We start from the raw sequence: 17576 nt of genomic DNA on the forward strand, positions 1-17576 counted from the left end.
GCTGATTTGTCGGCAGGTATGTTGTGAAGGTTCGACCAAAACGTTTTCAAGTTGTATCACGTTTTGTCTTCGAAGTTTGTAAAGGGGAAGGAGGAACCTGTTAGGGACTTTCTCTATATGTGTACATCCCCCTATCAAAGATGTGTAATGAGTCTATATAATTCATCGGGTTGCCTCAATGTTACTCTTAGATATATTAGATATATGCTCCGTTTAAAAAAACTGTGTGGTTTTCTCTGTGCAAACGTTACTCTAGCAGTAGATAATCGATACTTATGTTCTTATCTCATGATCGAAATCATTTACCTTCCACGTATAGTTCCTCGCGGTATGCTCTCTCTTTGTTAACGTTGCAATGAGGATCAACTACCTTCGTTCAGGGCAAGGGAACTAAAGCATTTCTGTGATACCGATATTACCTTGTGGACGACAGTTTAAGGTATTTGTGCGTGTAAGGTTAAAGTATATAATGCATTTATTGGATTGGCTTACTTTCCTGTGTGGGCATATATTTAGGACCGCCACAACGCCTGTGTTTCTTTTGAAGTTACGTGTTGGTAGTTCAGGGTAGAAGTAGCTCCCGTTAGCTACCCTTGTCAAATAAACTGGATCGATGGTCAGGATCCGTGACTGGTCTGGTGTCATTATAACCCGATACTCTGCATGTTTTCATGCTTTTAATGACACCACTGAATTGTCTGGTCCAGACTAGATTATTTACAGACCGAAGTCATATAGCTGGAATATTATTGAGTGCGGCGTTAAGCAACAAACAAACAAACAAAACAAAATTTCAATTACGATTTTTTTCAGGCTCGATGACATAGCTATGCTGTTGTTAATTATTGTGTTTAAAAACATTCGGAATTCCTTTAAAATAAATGTTAACGATCACGTGAATCAAATTGAATCCATCTATTTATTTGTGCTTGGCTTTAACCTATTGCATATTTTATAAAGGGAACTGATTCGACATGTTTCTAACGTTGCTATTATTTAAAGTTGTTTGCGTGTGAAAATATGGCACTCAACCCAACAACTCACATTAAATGAGGATGAGTGTCAGAAGGCGGAAACACAACCGAAATGCATTTATTGATAAACTTGCCATTCATAAAGGACACATGTGAAAACAGCTTCTTGTGCACGAGACACAACTAAAGGACGATATGTAAAATCAAAATACATTGGCTATAAATCGACCCGTGAAGACCCCGGGTTAGAATTGGTCTTCAGGTACCCATGCATGTCGAGAGGCGACTAACGGTGGTCAGGCTCGCTGACTTGGTTGATGCATGTCATTGTATCCAAATTGCGTAGATCTATGCTCATGATATCAATCTCCGGATTGTGTGGTCCAGACTCGATTATTTATAGATCGCCGTCATATAGATGGGATATTGCTGAGTGCGGCGTTAAACAACAAACCAACAAACCAAAATAAAGACTATAGATCACAAAATGTATCACAGGATTGTTTTTGTTGTTGTTTCTATATTTTTTAACGCCGCACTTCTCAATATTCCAGCTATATGACGGCGATTCCGTTAGTCGCCTCTTACGACAAGCAGTTGCCTTTTACGGCAAGCATGGGTTGCTGAAGACCTATTCTACCCCTGATCTTCACGGGTCGATGGGAGGACTGAGGATACATGGGTGGTTCATGGCTGACCTTAAGTTATAGGTCATGCCTAAACCATGTATGAACCACATATGATTATGTTTGAATGATAATGTATGTTTAATATTAAATATATACGAATGGTCATGATTGTTCAAGATATTCACCAATCATGAATCACGTATGAACCGCGTACGGAGTATGTGTGATTATATATGACCCTTGCATGAACCAAGAATGCAGCAAACATGATGAATGTATGAACCATGTCTTCTCATCCGCTTGTCCTGTATTGCAGAAGAACTTTTTGGTGGTTTTGAAGGAACCGACTACACACCCCTTGCCCATCTCTCTTGGACAGACGTTGAAGACATGTCTCAGCTGCCCCAATCTGAATTAATGTCTGAACGAGCTGACTTGGGTTCAGATGGTGTTGATGACAGCGGTTCTGGTAGGCAGCCTACATATAATCGTATTCATTGTCACTATCCAGAACATTTATACAGAATAACAGTTCATATGTACACATGCGTCTGTGTAAATATTTAACACTTCTCACGATACATATAAGAAAGTGCATGATAGACACCTTTGTATTAAGTAAATGTTGACTATGTAGTTTGAGTGGATACCGATTGAAATACCCTTACCTTAACTGGGTCACGCATCTGCTTTGTCGTGTCGTTACATTTTATCAACAATAAAACACTTCCTTGTTGATGTATTTACAAATGTACAGGAAACTGGTTCAGACCTTTCTGGGTGGAATATCAGCAGCTTTAAGTAAGGCCTTACCGTCTGTCCTCCACAGATTATAGTGATCCCGGTAGTTGCTACAGCGAGTCCTATGATAACACGGCCAGTATGATGAGCATCAAAGACGAAAGCAACTTCTACAGCGAACCCCTCTACAAGCCAGAGGAGCTCTTTCAGTGCCCCCCTCTAAGTCAAGTCTTCGCGTCTGACATGCCAAGTCATGACCCTGCGAGGCCACCACAGAAGAAAAAGCCGGGACGAAAAAAGGGCCAGAGTGAGTTGACATAAATATCTGTGGAAATTGTTGTGATACCACGTGTTGTGGCTGTGGGCTACGTGCATGTGTTACGTCTATGAATAATCATGTATGTGACGTTTTGTTAAATTTCACATTAGAACGTTGTGCAGTCATATAAACATTTTATAAAGTTTACATTCGTAAGTGTCATTTTGAAATTTAATATGCCAATGCAAATCAGCTAAGATGGATGTCAGTTTCAACCGTGTAGCCAAATGGAAGTGTACACTTTGTTCTACCCTTCTTGTAATAATTTGAATCATTAAAGAAAACTTTATGAAAACTTTAAGGGTAAGAAGATAATGTTATAGATATTTTTCAGGCACAATCAACATACGTTGAAATATTTGTAATTCGTGCTGTTATCTGAAAGCAACACAAGGAGGAATTCCGGTCCTTGATATGACCTTATTATACCCGGAAGTAAACTTAAAGTTGTTCTTCTATCTAAACACCGAACTGTTGTGAATGTAACCCTGCTTAGATCACACCGTTTTACATAAGTGAGTGAGTATGGTTTTACGCCGTTTTAGTAATATTCCAACGAGATGCGCTTGATACAGGATGACACCATGATGCCAAAAGCGGGCTCTACGTTTTATGCCTATGTGGGGAATCGAACCAAGGCCTTCGGCCTGACGAGCGGAAGCTGTCACCACTGATCTCCGCCACTATGCAAAATACTTTGACTGCAGTCATCCACCTTGTGACATACCTGATTCAAGCCTGTCAGAGGTTACAATGCTATCTGTAACATATCATATTAAAGTAGAACCTAGTTTGTTCGGATACGTCATGTTTTGCACAGTTCAGATATCAATTCTGTATTATTTGTAATATACAGTGGAACACCATTAATCCGGACGGTACTGTTCCAGGTGAACTCGTCCTGATTAGCAAATGTCTGTATTATTGAATAATGGGTAAACTGTCTCTTCAGTCTCATGTGGACGTTCCAATCAATAACCCGGGATTCAGGATGAATTGGGTCAATGCATTCCGTATATCTCGTTTGCAAGGTGCATGGTCTGCACAATCATGATAACCTCATATCAGTCTGCAGGGCATGATAACTCACTTGTCAAAACGATATTAGTTTGATATTGTTGGGAATGTATCTTCAAATTCTTACGTGATGAGTTCCGAGTTACTACATCCTTGCTGGGATTCCTGAGCAATTTCTTCCCAGCTGCTGAAGCTGAGTTGAGGATCTGGTTGCACGATGTGATTTGACTGATAGTGTGTCACCATTCTCCGACAGCACGGAACGTCGCTCATGGTGTCAATCACTCGTTCAATGATTTACAAGCCGTCATTATAAAGCTGCAATATTGCTGACCCCATGACAGATTACGATGATAGCGAAAGCTTTTTCGAGGTCGTAAAATTAGGAATTAAATTAAGCAAGTATTACCAATGTGTTATTTCCTTGCAGCATCCAAAGTCCTTCACTTATGGGAGTTCATCCGAGACCTTCTCAAGGATCCCAAATTCAACGGTAGCATCATCCAGTGGGAGAACAGGGACGAGGGCGTCTTCAGAGTTGTCAAATCCTCGGAAGTTGCAACTCTTTGGGGTCAGAAAAAGAAGAATAAGAAGGAGATGACATATGAGAAGATGAGCAGGTCCATGAGGTATGCACCTGATAGTTAGAAAACTGGCAATTTACATTACTATTCCATGGAACTCTCGTCTAAGTCATTGATAGATGGGGCGATTAAACGGGCGCTTCGAGTGGAACCTTATTTCGCTTTTGCTGTTTGGGCAATAGAAACGAAATGGAAACGATTGTTTAGGGTTGTAGGGTTATCAATACTATTTTGAATAATAGTCTCGATATGAACACGTTAATGTGTAGTTTTGCCACAAAATCATCAAAAGTGTTCGTCTCAAATTTGGTACCATATGGCCGGAATGGTGCCAAAAGCGGCCTAAAATTGGATCCACTCACTTATAGCCAATATGTTAAATTTCCAGGCCGATTTGATGTATACATCTGAAACAAAGTTAAAGATTGTGATGGCAGACTAAACATAGAAATATTGAAGAATCTGGTGTTCTTTTGACAGTATATATGACCATGCATATTCGATCGGAAGAGTCTTTAATTACTGAGTGGGCAAGGAGTTTTTCAACAATACCGCGATGAGGCATGATATAAATATATATATGGTGTAATTTTTATTTAACATCAATTTTCTTTCATTTCTTCAGGTATTCAAGAAAAGAAGGTTATTTCATCGACCTGCCTAAGAATAGTGGCTACCCTAAAAAACTTTGCTTCCGGTTCGGACCCAAATCGACTGGTTGGCAGTGACTATTTCATGACACGTTCGTGTGAATTCATAAACAGTCAAGAACCTCGACGCCATTCTCGTCATTCAGTCATGAGGAACGTTTTTCATTGGATGGATGTGACATGTGACTAGCTAGTGGGTAATCCCATGATGCTCTGTGTTTGAAAGGCGGGTGTTAGTTCACGACGTTCCTCAGTCAATCGCGGACAGTAACTTTCAAATGCTGACAGCACGGCTTTACAGTACATGTCCAAGGCGGATGATTGTTGAGAGCTCATTCCATTTTATTCTTCCATTTTCCACACTCTGTACATAACGCACTGTCAGACATATTTTCATATTTTCATAGTTTAATATATTCATTTTATTGTCATACCAATCACCATATGCACACCAAAACCAAAGTTCGATATCTATGGAAAGTACATCTTCTGGCATGCACATAGCAAAACTTTGTTGATATAAGTATTTACAAACTGTCTCATGTTGTCATATACATTCATTTCATTGGATCCCGTTATCATTGTTATTACGAAATATATAATTCTGTCATGCCGTTAAGATCTGATAACTGTTAGTATATGTCACTTTGTCAGACAATTTTGAGCTAACGCGTTTCAAGAAGAACGGAAAGTCTTGTGACAACGCGGGCATTGCGGTTTGATTGCCGGGATGTTGTTTAGAACAAGTAATTTCCTGTTGGTGCTTTGAATACAATTGCATATCTGAAAGAAACAGTGGTTAGTGCACTGTTTTGTCCATATAGCAATAATGTCGATGGGAACTTGAATCAAAAGTGCCTTATGATACCATGAATCAAAACCTTTTTTATGTGTATATACATTGAAACCTTTTTAAGTTATATCGTCTGGTTTAACACGTTTCCGGAATACGAATTACTCTTATATAGTGGTGTTCTTTGAGTATTTGGGAGGTGCGTTTGAAGAGGGATTCGAATTAACGGGTTTGGATTAAAGAAGTTTCAGTGTATTTGGTACGAGTTTCAATATATCACATAGATTCAGCATTGCCTCTTGCATTCGACACTATTCGCCAACTTCCGTAAGTTTACCGGATTTAAACGAATGTTTCCGATATTGTCAAGGCAGCACTGCACTTAAGATGCTTAGATTATATCTCCAGGAGAGCTCAATCTCTGTGAGATCCCGATCTCTTTGGGAATCTAGATATTATATCATCAAAGTGCCTCATGTTTCCTGGGTATGGTGTGGTCGTAGAAGCATTCCTACCCGTACAACCGGTATTTATAGAGTATCTATGAATTTGCTCAACCTTTTCCTATGCAAACGACACTTGCTCGAAATGAGACTGTTTTGTACATTTGTCTTGAAAATAAATTTATTGTTTTATTACCGTTAATCATTTCTCGAGTTTTTTTATACTGCATATGCTCTGGAAGGTTTGTTTGTTTGTTTAACGCCGTACTCAGCAATATTCCAGCGATTTGACGGCGGTATGTGAATAATCAAGTCTTTACCAGACAATCTAGTGATTAACATCATGAGCACGGATCAAGGCAATTTGGATACGATGACGTGTTCTTTTTTGTTTGTTTGTTTGTTTGCTGTTTAACGCCGCAGTCAGCATTATTCCGTCCATATGAGGGCGGTTTTGAAATAATCGAGTCTAGACCAGACAATCCGGCGATAGACATCATTAGCAGCGATCTACGAAACTGGAATACGATGACATGCACCCGATCCCGTTAGTCGCCTCTTACGACAAGCATAGTTGCCATTTTACGACAATCACGGGTTGCTGATGACCAATTCTAACCCGCATCGTAGCGGTTATGGAACCGCACAGGGTAGAAGATTGTTGATGCATTGTTGTCATCAGTGTCGATCTGCATCATCAACCTGGGGATCTGGTCTCAAACATGCACTTGTCCATAACATAGGAGACAAGTTCTTGTGCACCTTCTGCAAGGCTTATAAAGTGACATTCAACCTTTCACGTATTTATCCAATACCAACCGCGTGTACTATATCAACCTGGAACAAGAAAGGAAAATGATATAACTGTCCGATATTGGCGCCTGTGGATATTCCCAGTGGTGATCCGTCAGTTTTTTTAACACGATGTCACGTCATATATTGTCATGACGTCATATATTGTTAATGACGTCACCAATTGATCACATTATGTCATCTGACCAAAAGATTGACGTAAGTAACGATTCTCTGCTGGGTGGAATTTTATACGATTTTTCTTATTCTGTTTCTTAAATGACAGTGAGAAGTATGCAGAATCACGTACTCGATGCTGGGAATGGCGAGTTGTCTGACCTATGCTGTAAGCCACTTGCCAATGCTCGGGACTTACCTCCATTGAGCTCCATGGATCCAGGTCATCAGTAATTCTTGTTACTCTCTGATTATCCAATAGCCAAAGTAAAGACGATCATGTAACTTTTTTTGTCTGAGTGAGTGAGTTTTGGTTTGAAATCCGTTTTGAACAGTATTTCAATTATATTACGGTTTGTCAGCTTAATGTTGACGAAAACCCCGAAGTGATGTCTTACCACATTTACCACTTTAGTAAAATCTGTTATGGTGCTGAAAAACTTGAAAAAGATAATCGGGGCGGACCAGGATTCGAGTCCCCGATCACAGGTTTCGTGAACGCCTAAGGGACGCAACTTTGCACAGACCACGCATGCTCCTATCTGTATGACATTGAAAAGCAATGAGGGTAAGGATTAATCCAAATGATTACACACCTAATCACCAAGGTATGCGGTTGCCAGCGTACCGTGTTTTTGTTTTGATGAATGGCTTAATGGGGAATGAACACAACTAGACATGTCACCTTTATGTTTTGTTAAGGAGATAAGACTTGGGTTAATGGGTTCGAATCCCTGATTCGCCTTGATTACAAAGTGGGGTTGTCTCCAGGATATCCGTGGGTTTCATCAAAGTTGTAAACGTCTCAGGCTTCATCATTTCAATTTTTTTCACACATCAAGCTGGCACGCCATGATATAATTGTTTAACTGTATAACGAATGTTTCATCGCGGAGATAAACAAAACTCAATACTATCTATATGTAATTCAAATAACTACATGTACGTCTTTGTATATCTACACTCTTAAAACAAAACAAAACACGCACAGGTAGATGTTTAGTAAATTTATTGTACCTGATAAGTCGATATATTTGATTTAATATCATAGATACAAATGCGAAGTTTTGGAGCTCGATAGTCATATGTTGTCGTTGTACTGGAGCATTGACAACTTGTCACATAAGGCCACAAGATTGCGCTGAACTCAGTATCTCATGTGACCGCCCCGAGCAGCAATCACGGCTCTACATCTCCTCGGCACTGCCTGGATACATGTACGAATTCTGTCCTGAGGAATTCTGCGTCATTCTGCTTGAAACGCGTAGGCCAGTCGTGGGAGTGTCTGTGGCATGTTCTGACGTTGACGTGCACGACAATCGAGTTCATCCCAGAGGTGTTCGATTGGGTTGAGATCTGGAGATCTCGACGTCCATTGGTATGATGTAGATGGAACAGTAGAATGTAGCGATCCTTTGCAGAGGTGGTAACTCTTGGTCGGCCGGTTCTCGGATGGTCTGCAGTGGAATTGAACTCTGTGTATCGGTCACAAAGGTGGCAAATGGTGCTGTTGAGGACATTGAAGTGGCGTGGAACAGAAGAACAAATTCCCCTCTTTGGATACGTCCTATGGCGATGTTCCGATCGGCAGCACTGAGTCTCCGAGTTTTCGAACTTGAAAAATGTTGACTATTAAATTGACAAATTATTGGCTTATGCTTGCCTGTTTATAGCCACTACCACGAGTTACGAATACCATAACTTGCACGTGCATTTTGCTTCACTGTTTTCCTCCATGACCTTTTTTAACAAGTGTAACAACAATGCCGTTTAAGACATTGCAAATCGACAATGGCTGCGTTTGGGCAATAACATATATCCTATTTATATACCGGACTGTCAGGTTCAATGAACTACATACTACCTGTGCGTTTCTTTTTTTTTTAAGCGTGTATAAGGGCAGTCGGGTAGCCTAGCGGTTAAAGCGTTCGCTCGTCACGCCGAAGACCCGGGTTCGATTCCCGACATGGGTACAATATGTGAAGCCCATTTCTGGTGTCCCCCGCCGTAATATTGCTGGAATATTTCTAAAGGCGGCGTAAAACCATACTCACTCTCTCTCTCTCTTGAAGCGTGTATATATCGACAAAGAAAGGGTCATATTTTTATCATAAGTTTTTGTACTTTACGACAGTTTCAATAACACAAGGAGGTATATCACACACTACCATTTAGAGATTCACGACTTTGAACACCCTTGGTCAACACGAACACATTTATCTGCAGATTCAAATAGACAACGTGACATTCGGTTCAGACATGAGTGAAAGACAAACAAATGTTATGTCAATGTAATTTCCGGGTTTGATGGAATATACATTCGGTATAATAGTATTCTCGATTAGACATTCGCATCAGCTTTAGTTGTGAATGGATTCGTGAGCTGTCTAGAGATTATTTATCAATGGGCACGGGTTTCTCAATTTATTTATCAAGAGAGGACATACTCACACGTAAATACAGCTATCATTATAACTGTACTGCTCTTTCTACGAACATTTCAAAGAGCTTCGTATCACTCTTTCTCAAAAGCTGTTTAAACAGGATTACAACATTCAAGGACTGAGTAAAGTTTTCAAAGAGTTTTGTGGTAGACATAATGGAGGACCTTTCCAAACGTAACGCATCAGTCACAAAAATGATGTCTGATGCAATTCCCTGTTTTGACTTGTACCATATGTTCCCGTGTTTGATTTTACACCTGTATCCCCGCTTCACTTAGAAACTGTTATTTAGGAGACAAACATAGTATGTTTGCAATGTGGAGCCAGGTTACCTGTAGATATAACCGCGATATATATAATTTGGAACCGAACGCGCAGTGTGACGTTTCAAATGTTAAATTTAGCCAGCATGAGGTGGGCACCCTAATGAAATCTAAGAAAACCTTCCAAAGGTTTCGCTCTATTATGACGTCATATCTCTCATTGTGATGCAAAAGATTTGACGTTTCAGTCGTACAAAGAAAAGCGCCAAATAGCAAGTTCTCTGTCGTCCTCAAAGCTTGAAATACATTCTCCTTGCAGATTTCTATCGTGTTTTCTGAATGCAAATATTGCCACACATCCTTTGAATATAGTAGTAATTATTGCATTATGTAGCATATAATGGTACATGTGATTATTTAAATATGCCTAACGACAATGACACTTAATGAAGTACTATTCTGAAAATATTAGCTTCCGTTTCCATCAGAGGTGGTTTATTGTGATTTGAGACCTCTGGTTGACCAATCGAAATCGTATATTTACCAAACTCATGGTAGAATTCAATATATTCAGCAGTGCTAAATTAAGATTCCGAAACACAGCCATTTAATTGTTCAATCGTTTTTTAGATGCCTGTTTTTTAGAGGTGACCGTGATGTAGTGGTAGAACGTCCGCCGGAGAGCCGCGGACCAAAAGTCGTTAAAAGATGGTACTTGTTGTTACCCTAGCGTTAAGGGGTTAAAACAAGGACTGGTCGCCTCGGAGTCAGTGTACTGTATCTGAGTGGGTTATTCATGCGGCATGGTATGTCAGTGGGCTAGCACTATAAAACAGCATTAGTCCGGACTAGTACAAATGGCCACACACACACACACACACACACACACACACACACACACACACACACACATGGTATCCATTGGGAGACATATCCAAATTTGTCAGTGACAATAATGTTGTTCGATGGAATTCCCTATTTTGACTTATATTACCGTCTTGTTGTTTATTATCAGTTGAACAATTGAAATGCCTTTGCTTGTGTTTGTGATGGCTGCCAGCGGTGGACCAGGATACGCTCACCTATTTGCGAACGTCTGGTATGATCACAATTATATGGTGATTCATAAACACATGCTTGTGACATAAGAGAGACTGCTTTTGATTATAGAAATGCTTTTGACACTTTCATTTATTGCGTATTTTATCGAATTGTACACGCCCCTTAGATAAGCAGAATTTTGACATGTCAGCTTCATATGAAAGGAAAGCACGAACCGATGCAGGTCTTACTTTGGGTGAGTGAGTTGGTGAGCATGGTTTTACGCCGCTGTTAATAATATCCAGCAAAATCCAACGGGGGAATACCGAAAAATGTGCTTCACACATTGTACCATATCCTAAACAACGTGTGGTAATCTTTCCAATATTTCTCACTGTTTATAGCCTGTAAATATGCGGGGCATCGATTTTATTCCACTTAAACAATACAAATATTTAGAAATGCTAACATTTGGCATGTTAACAGCTGCTGTTGTCTTGAATACATATCATAAATTATATTCAGCATTTTCCTTTAATATCTTGTTGAGCTAACATATACCACAAATGGTATAATAATTCATTAGAATCAAAATCGTTATGAAAATCTATAAATAAATAATGGATTTTCATAAATATTTCTGGATTGGTGATTGTTGTGTAAAAATAGTGTCAGTACTAGAATACCCGGTACAAAATACCGTTTGACACTCGCAGTTTGTTGAACAGATTAAATCGATAAAATCCTTTCAGTCGGTTATTTTAAACACACGTAAATATGTTTACCACAGATGACCATGAAAGAAATTCCCCATTAGTTATTTACATCATTTGTATTGTTTTTCTTATGAGGCGGGAAAATTATACTGTAAGATCAATGCGATGGAAAATCACCAGAATTAAAAATGCTATTTAAAGAACTGGTAAATATAGTAGTAATTATACACATTATTATAAGTCCCTGTGTCCTAATTTCCAGAGTCCATCCGGTCCAGCGGTTTTACCACATTTTAAAGCAGACAGAACTATTTCTTCTCTTATATTTCTTTATTTTAGGATATTATTAATGTCATCATCAATAGGAACAGATATATCTTGGAATATGTAATGCCCCATAAACGAAACAACATCCACGTCTCTTTTTTTTCAAACGATATTTATTTCCACTTGGTACAGTGAAAAGGGATTGCTAAACAGGCAGAGCCTATAGAAATATCTCTCCCCATCAAGATTCGAACAAGCACTAGTATATATGTTATAAAGTAGTATAAACTTGATATTAAGTCACATGTGGTACATCAAAGGTAAACAGTTGTTGGTGAGATATAAATAAGAGTGCATGTTTAGACAAATATTTTGCTCATAGAGCTAAAGGTTTCTAAAAGTTAACATTACCTTGTCCGGAAAAATGAAATTTGATGATAAAAAACAAAGCAGATGACAATAAAACCCGATGCACGTGAGTTCCGTGCAAATTGAAATGCACATGCGTTCCCAAATTTCTTGCCCTGTAAAAATCGGCCATGATCGGATAACATTCATTCGATATTGAATTGCTACCACATGCGAAGATTGACAGGAAATCAGCGATATCAAGCCTTTGGACCGTTGCAAGCTGGACAAACCGCCCGGCAAGTAGCCAATGCATTTCAAGTCCACGTAAGGACCATATACAGGCCCCAGCAACGGTACCAGACCACCAACACTACAGATCACCGACCACGTAGTGGAAGACCACGGGTCACAACCCGACGTCAGGGTCGTCAGATTGTGCGACAACATCTTCAAGAGATTGTTATATTACTGCTGCGGAAACTGATCGACAGACCATGGGGACACACCAACGACACATTAGAGCGGACACCGTGCGTAGACGATTGACGAGCAGACACCTCCACTGTCACAGGCCACACCGAGGACCCGTTCTGACACCACGTCATCGCCGGGGACCGTCTTCAGTGGGCAACACAGCACCAGCATTGGCGCCACCAGCAGTGGAGAAGAGTCCTCTTCTCAGACGAGAGCCGTTACTGTATCTCAACAGCAGATGCCAGACTGAGAGTCTGACGCCGCCGTGGGGAACGTTATTCGGATGCTTGTGTTGTTGAGAGAGACTGGGGTGGTCCGAGAATCATGGTGTGGAGTGGAATTGGTCTTGCACAGAGGGTCGACCCTGCGGTCTTCAAGAACATCGGTACGTTGATCAAGTCTTGACACACGCCATACCTCTTTGGCACTTCGCCGCAACCACGAGTTTCAGCATGATAACGCCCCTGCCCACAATGCGAGAGCAACAAGAGACTTCCTTCAGCAGAATGGCATCAGAACCATGCAGTGGCCTGCCCTCAGTCCCGATTTAAATCCCATTGAGCACCCCTGGGACGAGATTCAAAGACAACTGAATGACGTCCGACCAAGGCCGATAACTGCAGCTGACCTGCATCAAGCGTTCATCAGAGTGTGGGCTCAAGTGCCTATGGCCTTCATCAACCGCCTCATCCATTCCATGTAATGACGTTGCACGGCAGTCATCAATGCACATGGCGGACACACGAGATACTGACTTGTGATGACATTTGCTCAGAGACTAGTGTTGTGTTTCACAAGAACATCACACACTTTAATTTCCACCTTTGTGATCAGTTTTGCCAAATATCATCTTTTTAATGTCTCAAAGTATGTTTACAGTGTTTGGATAAAAAAGGCTTCTCATATATCTATCCATGGTGATGTTTCTTTTGCGGTTCAGTAAATTATTCCGAATATTCAAAATATTTTTATAATGTCAACCCACTGATTTCTGCTTATACACGAAGCTGGGGAACGTGACTTAAGGAGTTCACGTCAGAGCAAACATTTCCCAGTTTCTGCGATTAAATGTATCAAGTAGATTTACAGCTAAAGACGCGTGGTGATAAAAACATTTCTCGCGACAAATTTCTCTGTATTTATTACGAGCAAAGCCATGCTGACTCAAGAAGCTGACATCTCCCGTTGTTCTTAACTGATCTGATAATGAGTATTTATCTATTCCAGTGTTACATTCTGCATCATGCCAAGCTTCAGTATTCATATTCATTCCTATATATGAAGTAACGTCCCAATAATTTACCAGCAGTAATCGACCATTATGAGAGGTTTCCTACTAAAGAAGTCAGGAATAAAGTGAATGATACGGAAGCCTTTTATGAACATTGTTTTCTTCTTTTCTTGAAATTTCAACTTATTATCTTGAAATTTCAACTTAGTATATTGAAATTTCAAGACAAAAAAAACGGCCCTGAAAGGCTTCCGTAGAATGATTGTCGTGTTACGCCGCTTTTGTAATATTCCAGCAATATCTCGGCAGGTGACACCAGAAATGGGTTTCACACATTTTACTCATGTGCGAAATCGAACCCTGACCTTCGGCGAAGCGACAGAACGCTTTAACCAGTTGCCTACCGTTCGCCCGCAGGAACAAAGGGCCAATCCAATACCTTTGAATGTATTTACACATGACACGAAACCTCTTTGGACTTTGAGTTCAGGGTGATTACATAAGCCCACATCAACGCTGGTGTTTGCAGATTTGCATGTAAACACACCCGGCAACACATGTCTTTGATTATCGTGTTTACATATACCTAAATGTTTTAGTCTTGTGCTGTATTGAGACAGATAGGGTTGATATAACAATACACAGAGGCATGCATGAAATGCAAACACCGCTTTTATCGTCTACATATCTTCGTGTCCTGAAGTAATCGACGCGACTGATTGGTATACACAATACATACAGAGTCTCTTATACGTGGTATAAAGTTTATAGTCTCTTGTACCCAGCCTTTATTGCATTACGTGTGGTGGCGCGGGTGACCGAGTCGCCTGATGCGGCGCGATTCGCTGTCATGTGGTGCATTTGCTGTAAAGTGGTGCAACTGCGGTAACGTGGTGCATTTGCTGTAAAGTGGTGCAACTGCGGTAACGTGGTGCATTTGCTGTAAAGTGATGCAACTGCGGTAATGTAGTGCAACTGCGGTAATGTGGTGCAATTGCTGTAAAGTGGTGCAACTGCGGTAATGTGGTGCAAATGTTGTAAAGAGGTGCAATTGTTGTAATGTGGTGCAATTGCTGTAAAGTGGTGCAATTGTTGTAATGTGGTGCAGTTGTTGTAATGTAGTGCAGTTGTTGTAATGTGGTGCAATTGGTGTAAAGTGGTGCAATTGTTGTAATGTGGTGCAATTGCTGTAAAGAGGTGCAAGCCCCTTACACGAGCTCGTGGGTAAGTTGTGTATGTCTTATCATAAGACCTGCTTCCATTGGAACATTTCTCTCACATCAAGATGACGCGCGATGATATACTGTCCTAAACGGCGTTAAACTAAACTCGCCTGCTCACTTAAACTTAAATCACTCACTCAAACATTGATCAATGATTGATGTGCAACAATCTTTGGTTGAAGGGGTCAATTCATGTGTCAACCATCAATGTATTTCTGTAATATTGTTTAAAAAGCGGCGTTAAGCTATATTCACTCACTCACAAACCAATGATGGCATTTCGACTTAAGAAAGGAGAAAGGACCTCGATGAAGATTGATAGGGGCAGTGGGGGCTGGGGGTCGGGGTTTGAGGGGAGGAAATTTAAACTACGAACATAAATGATAAAACATAACAACTGTGTATTATATAAAATGAAATCAGTATCCCGCTGTCCTTGTTTAATGGAGGGGAAACGGGCGACCCAGTCGTCTAAGGCGACGCGATTCGCTGTGCAGAGTTGCGTCCCTTAGGCACGCCAGAAACCTATGATTGTGGGTTCGAATCCCGGTTCGCCCCGATTATGTTTCTAGGTTTGTCAGCACCATACCCGTGCTCGTGGGTTTCACCAAAGTGGTAAACGTCTGAAACCTCCATCACTTCGGGCTTCCTCCCACATTAAGCTGACACGCCGTGATATAACTGGAATACTGTTAAAAGCGGCGTTAAACCCAACCCACTCGCTCATTGTTTTATGGACTGTCCTGATCCACATCTGCTCGAAAGGTAATACAGTAAACTACGGTTATAAAGAACTCGAAATGACCACTTATTTTAGTTCGTAATAACCGTAGTTCGTTATAAGCATACATACAGCAAATATACAACAAATGGTCGGGACTTAAACAAAGTTCGTTTTATCGGTCAGTACGGTGTAAGCGTGTTCGTTATAAAGGTAGTTGACTGTATATGTATGCTGTAGTTAATGACTATCAAAATTAAAATTGCATTCGCTTTTTCATGTAACCGACATTGAACCATACTGTCATTATCCATGTACCATTTGATATAGACTGAACTGCTCAACTTCAAATCTTATTAAACATAAGACTCTCCTGATCCCAGCATGTGATATAGTTGTGTATTGATGAAGACGTGCCATGTCTTTATTCCACAGTTAACTCAGTGCTTATATTATCCTATTGATACTTGAGACAATTGTCATTGCATCTTAAGAGTATGCTTACGGTGCGCTTGTGAAGGCAGAATTCTGAACATGAAAGGGGTATATGACTCGTTCAGTGATGTACGGGGGCGAATATTCATGGGTAGATTATATTGTTTTCGGTTGGCTGGGTCGATTGAAGAATGAATTTATAAAGTATACTTCTTTTTGGTTAGGATGGTGCAAAGCAACGAGTTAAATAGCAGTAATGTTCTCTTGAAACCACACACTCCTCAAATAACTAAAAAATTACAACAAGGATCTGACAGTGGGATTCGTCAAAGCTGGAAAAACTCGAACTTGGTCCTGGATCATCGCTGAGAGGAGGGAATGCTCAACGATAATGGTAACTTGTTGGACGCAATTCCCTTTATTAAGTTTTGCCATATGCTGCTGTGTTTTTCAGGTGAACAACTGACTTGCCTTTGCATGTGTTTGTGCTCTGGAAAGTGTCTCTTTGTCATTCCAAATGACACATAAAATTTGAGTGAGATATGTTGTAAGTCGCTATTAGCAATATGTCCGCGGTGTGTCCTACCAGAAATAGGCTTCACGCAATGTGGGAATTGAACCAGGGATTTAGGCGTGACGAGCGAACACTGTAAGTGAGTGAGTGAGTATGGTTTTACGCCGCTTATAGCAATATTCCAGCAAAATCACGGTGGGGTATACCAGAAATGGGCTTCACACATTATACCCATGTCGGAAATCAAACCCGGGTCTTCGGCGAGACGAGCGAAAGCCTTAACCACTAGGCTAACCGACCGGCGAACGCTGTAACCAACAACATGACCGCCTATATCAAGAGTTGAAACGCATTGTACCCACGTTGGGAAGCAATATCAACGCTGTATCCACTAGATTACCCGGACGTCCCTCGTCAAAACACTTCATTATTAAAACATGCCATTGATTTTGTTCCTATCTCTTAACCTGTTATGGCATCCTTCTTCTGTGATATCATGTATGTGAACAAGTAATGAACGGAACATTGAAAGGTAGATAAGAGCATTAAAAAATCAAATGCCAACTACAAAGAACTTTTCAGATGACACCTGTTCGCATGGGTTATCTCAAAACACAGTCATAGTGATGTGTTCAAGTGTCATCCTGTCTGAATAGCTACTTCTTCCTAAAGCCTCATTGGCTCACTTTACTGTGAGATATGCAAGTGCGCTACATCTTCCTGGTACATATAAGGCAGCTAAAGGTCAGGAAGATGTGGTTCAACAATCATTGCTCA

At 40.5% G+C, this 17576-nt stretch overlaps 1 protein-coding gene across 5 annotated transcripts in view; it reads left to right on the forward strand.

Annotated features, from left to right (window-relative positions):
• The window catches only part of LOC139461786 (ETS homologous factor-like), a 29905-nt gene extending 23562 nt beyond the window's left edge, over nucleotides 1–6343 (forward strand). For 3 of the 5 annotated variants that reach the window (XM_071243245.1, XM_071243247.1, XM_071243246.1), the window contains exons 4-7: nucleotides 1920–2072; nucleotides 2433–2651; nucleotides 4111–4309; nucleotides 4890–6343. In XM_071243245.1, the coding sequence (XP_071099346.1) occupies nucleotides 1920–2072; nucleotides 2433–2651; nucleotides 4111–4309; nucleotides 4890–4992 (674 nt within the window). In that variant the 3' untranslated portion in view covers nucleotides 4993–6343. The remainder of the gene's footprint in view (nucleotides 1–1919; nucleotides 2073–2432; nucleotides 2652–4110; nucleotides 4310–4889) is intronic. The other 2 variants (XM_071243248.1, XM_071243249.1) reach the window with 2 other exon arrangements.
• Nucleotides 6344–17576: the final 11233 nt, after the last annotated feature.

This window comes from Haliotis cracherodii, unplaced genomic scaffold (genome assembly GCF_022045235.1).
Source record: "Haliotis cracherodii isolate W230 unplaced genomic scaffold, xgHalCrac1.p SCAF_15, whole genome shotgun sequence".
In the NCBI taxonomy this organism is placed as follows: domain Eukaryota; kingdom Metazoa; phylum Mollusca; class Gastropoda; order Lepetellida; family Haliotidae; genus Haliotis; species Haliotis cracherodii.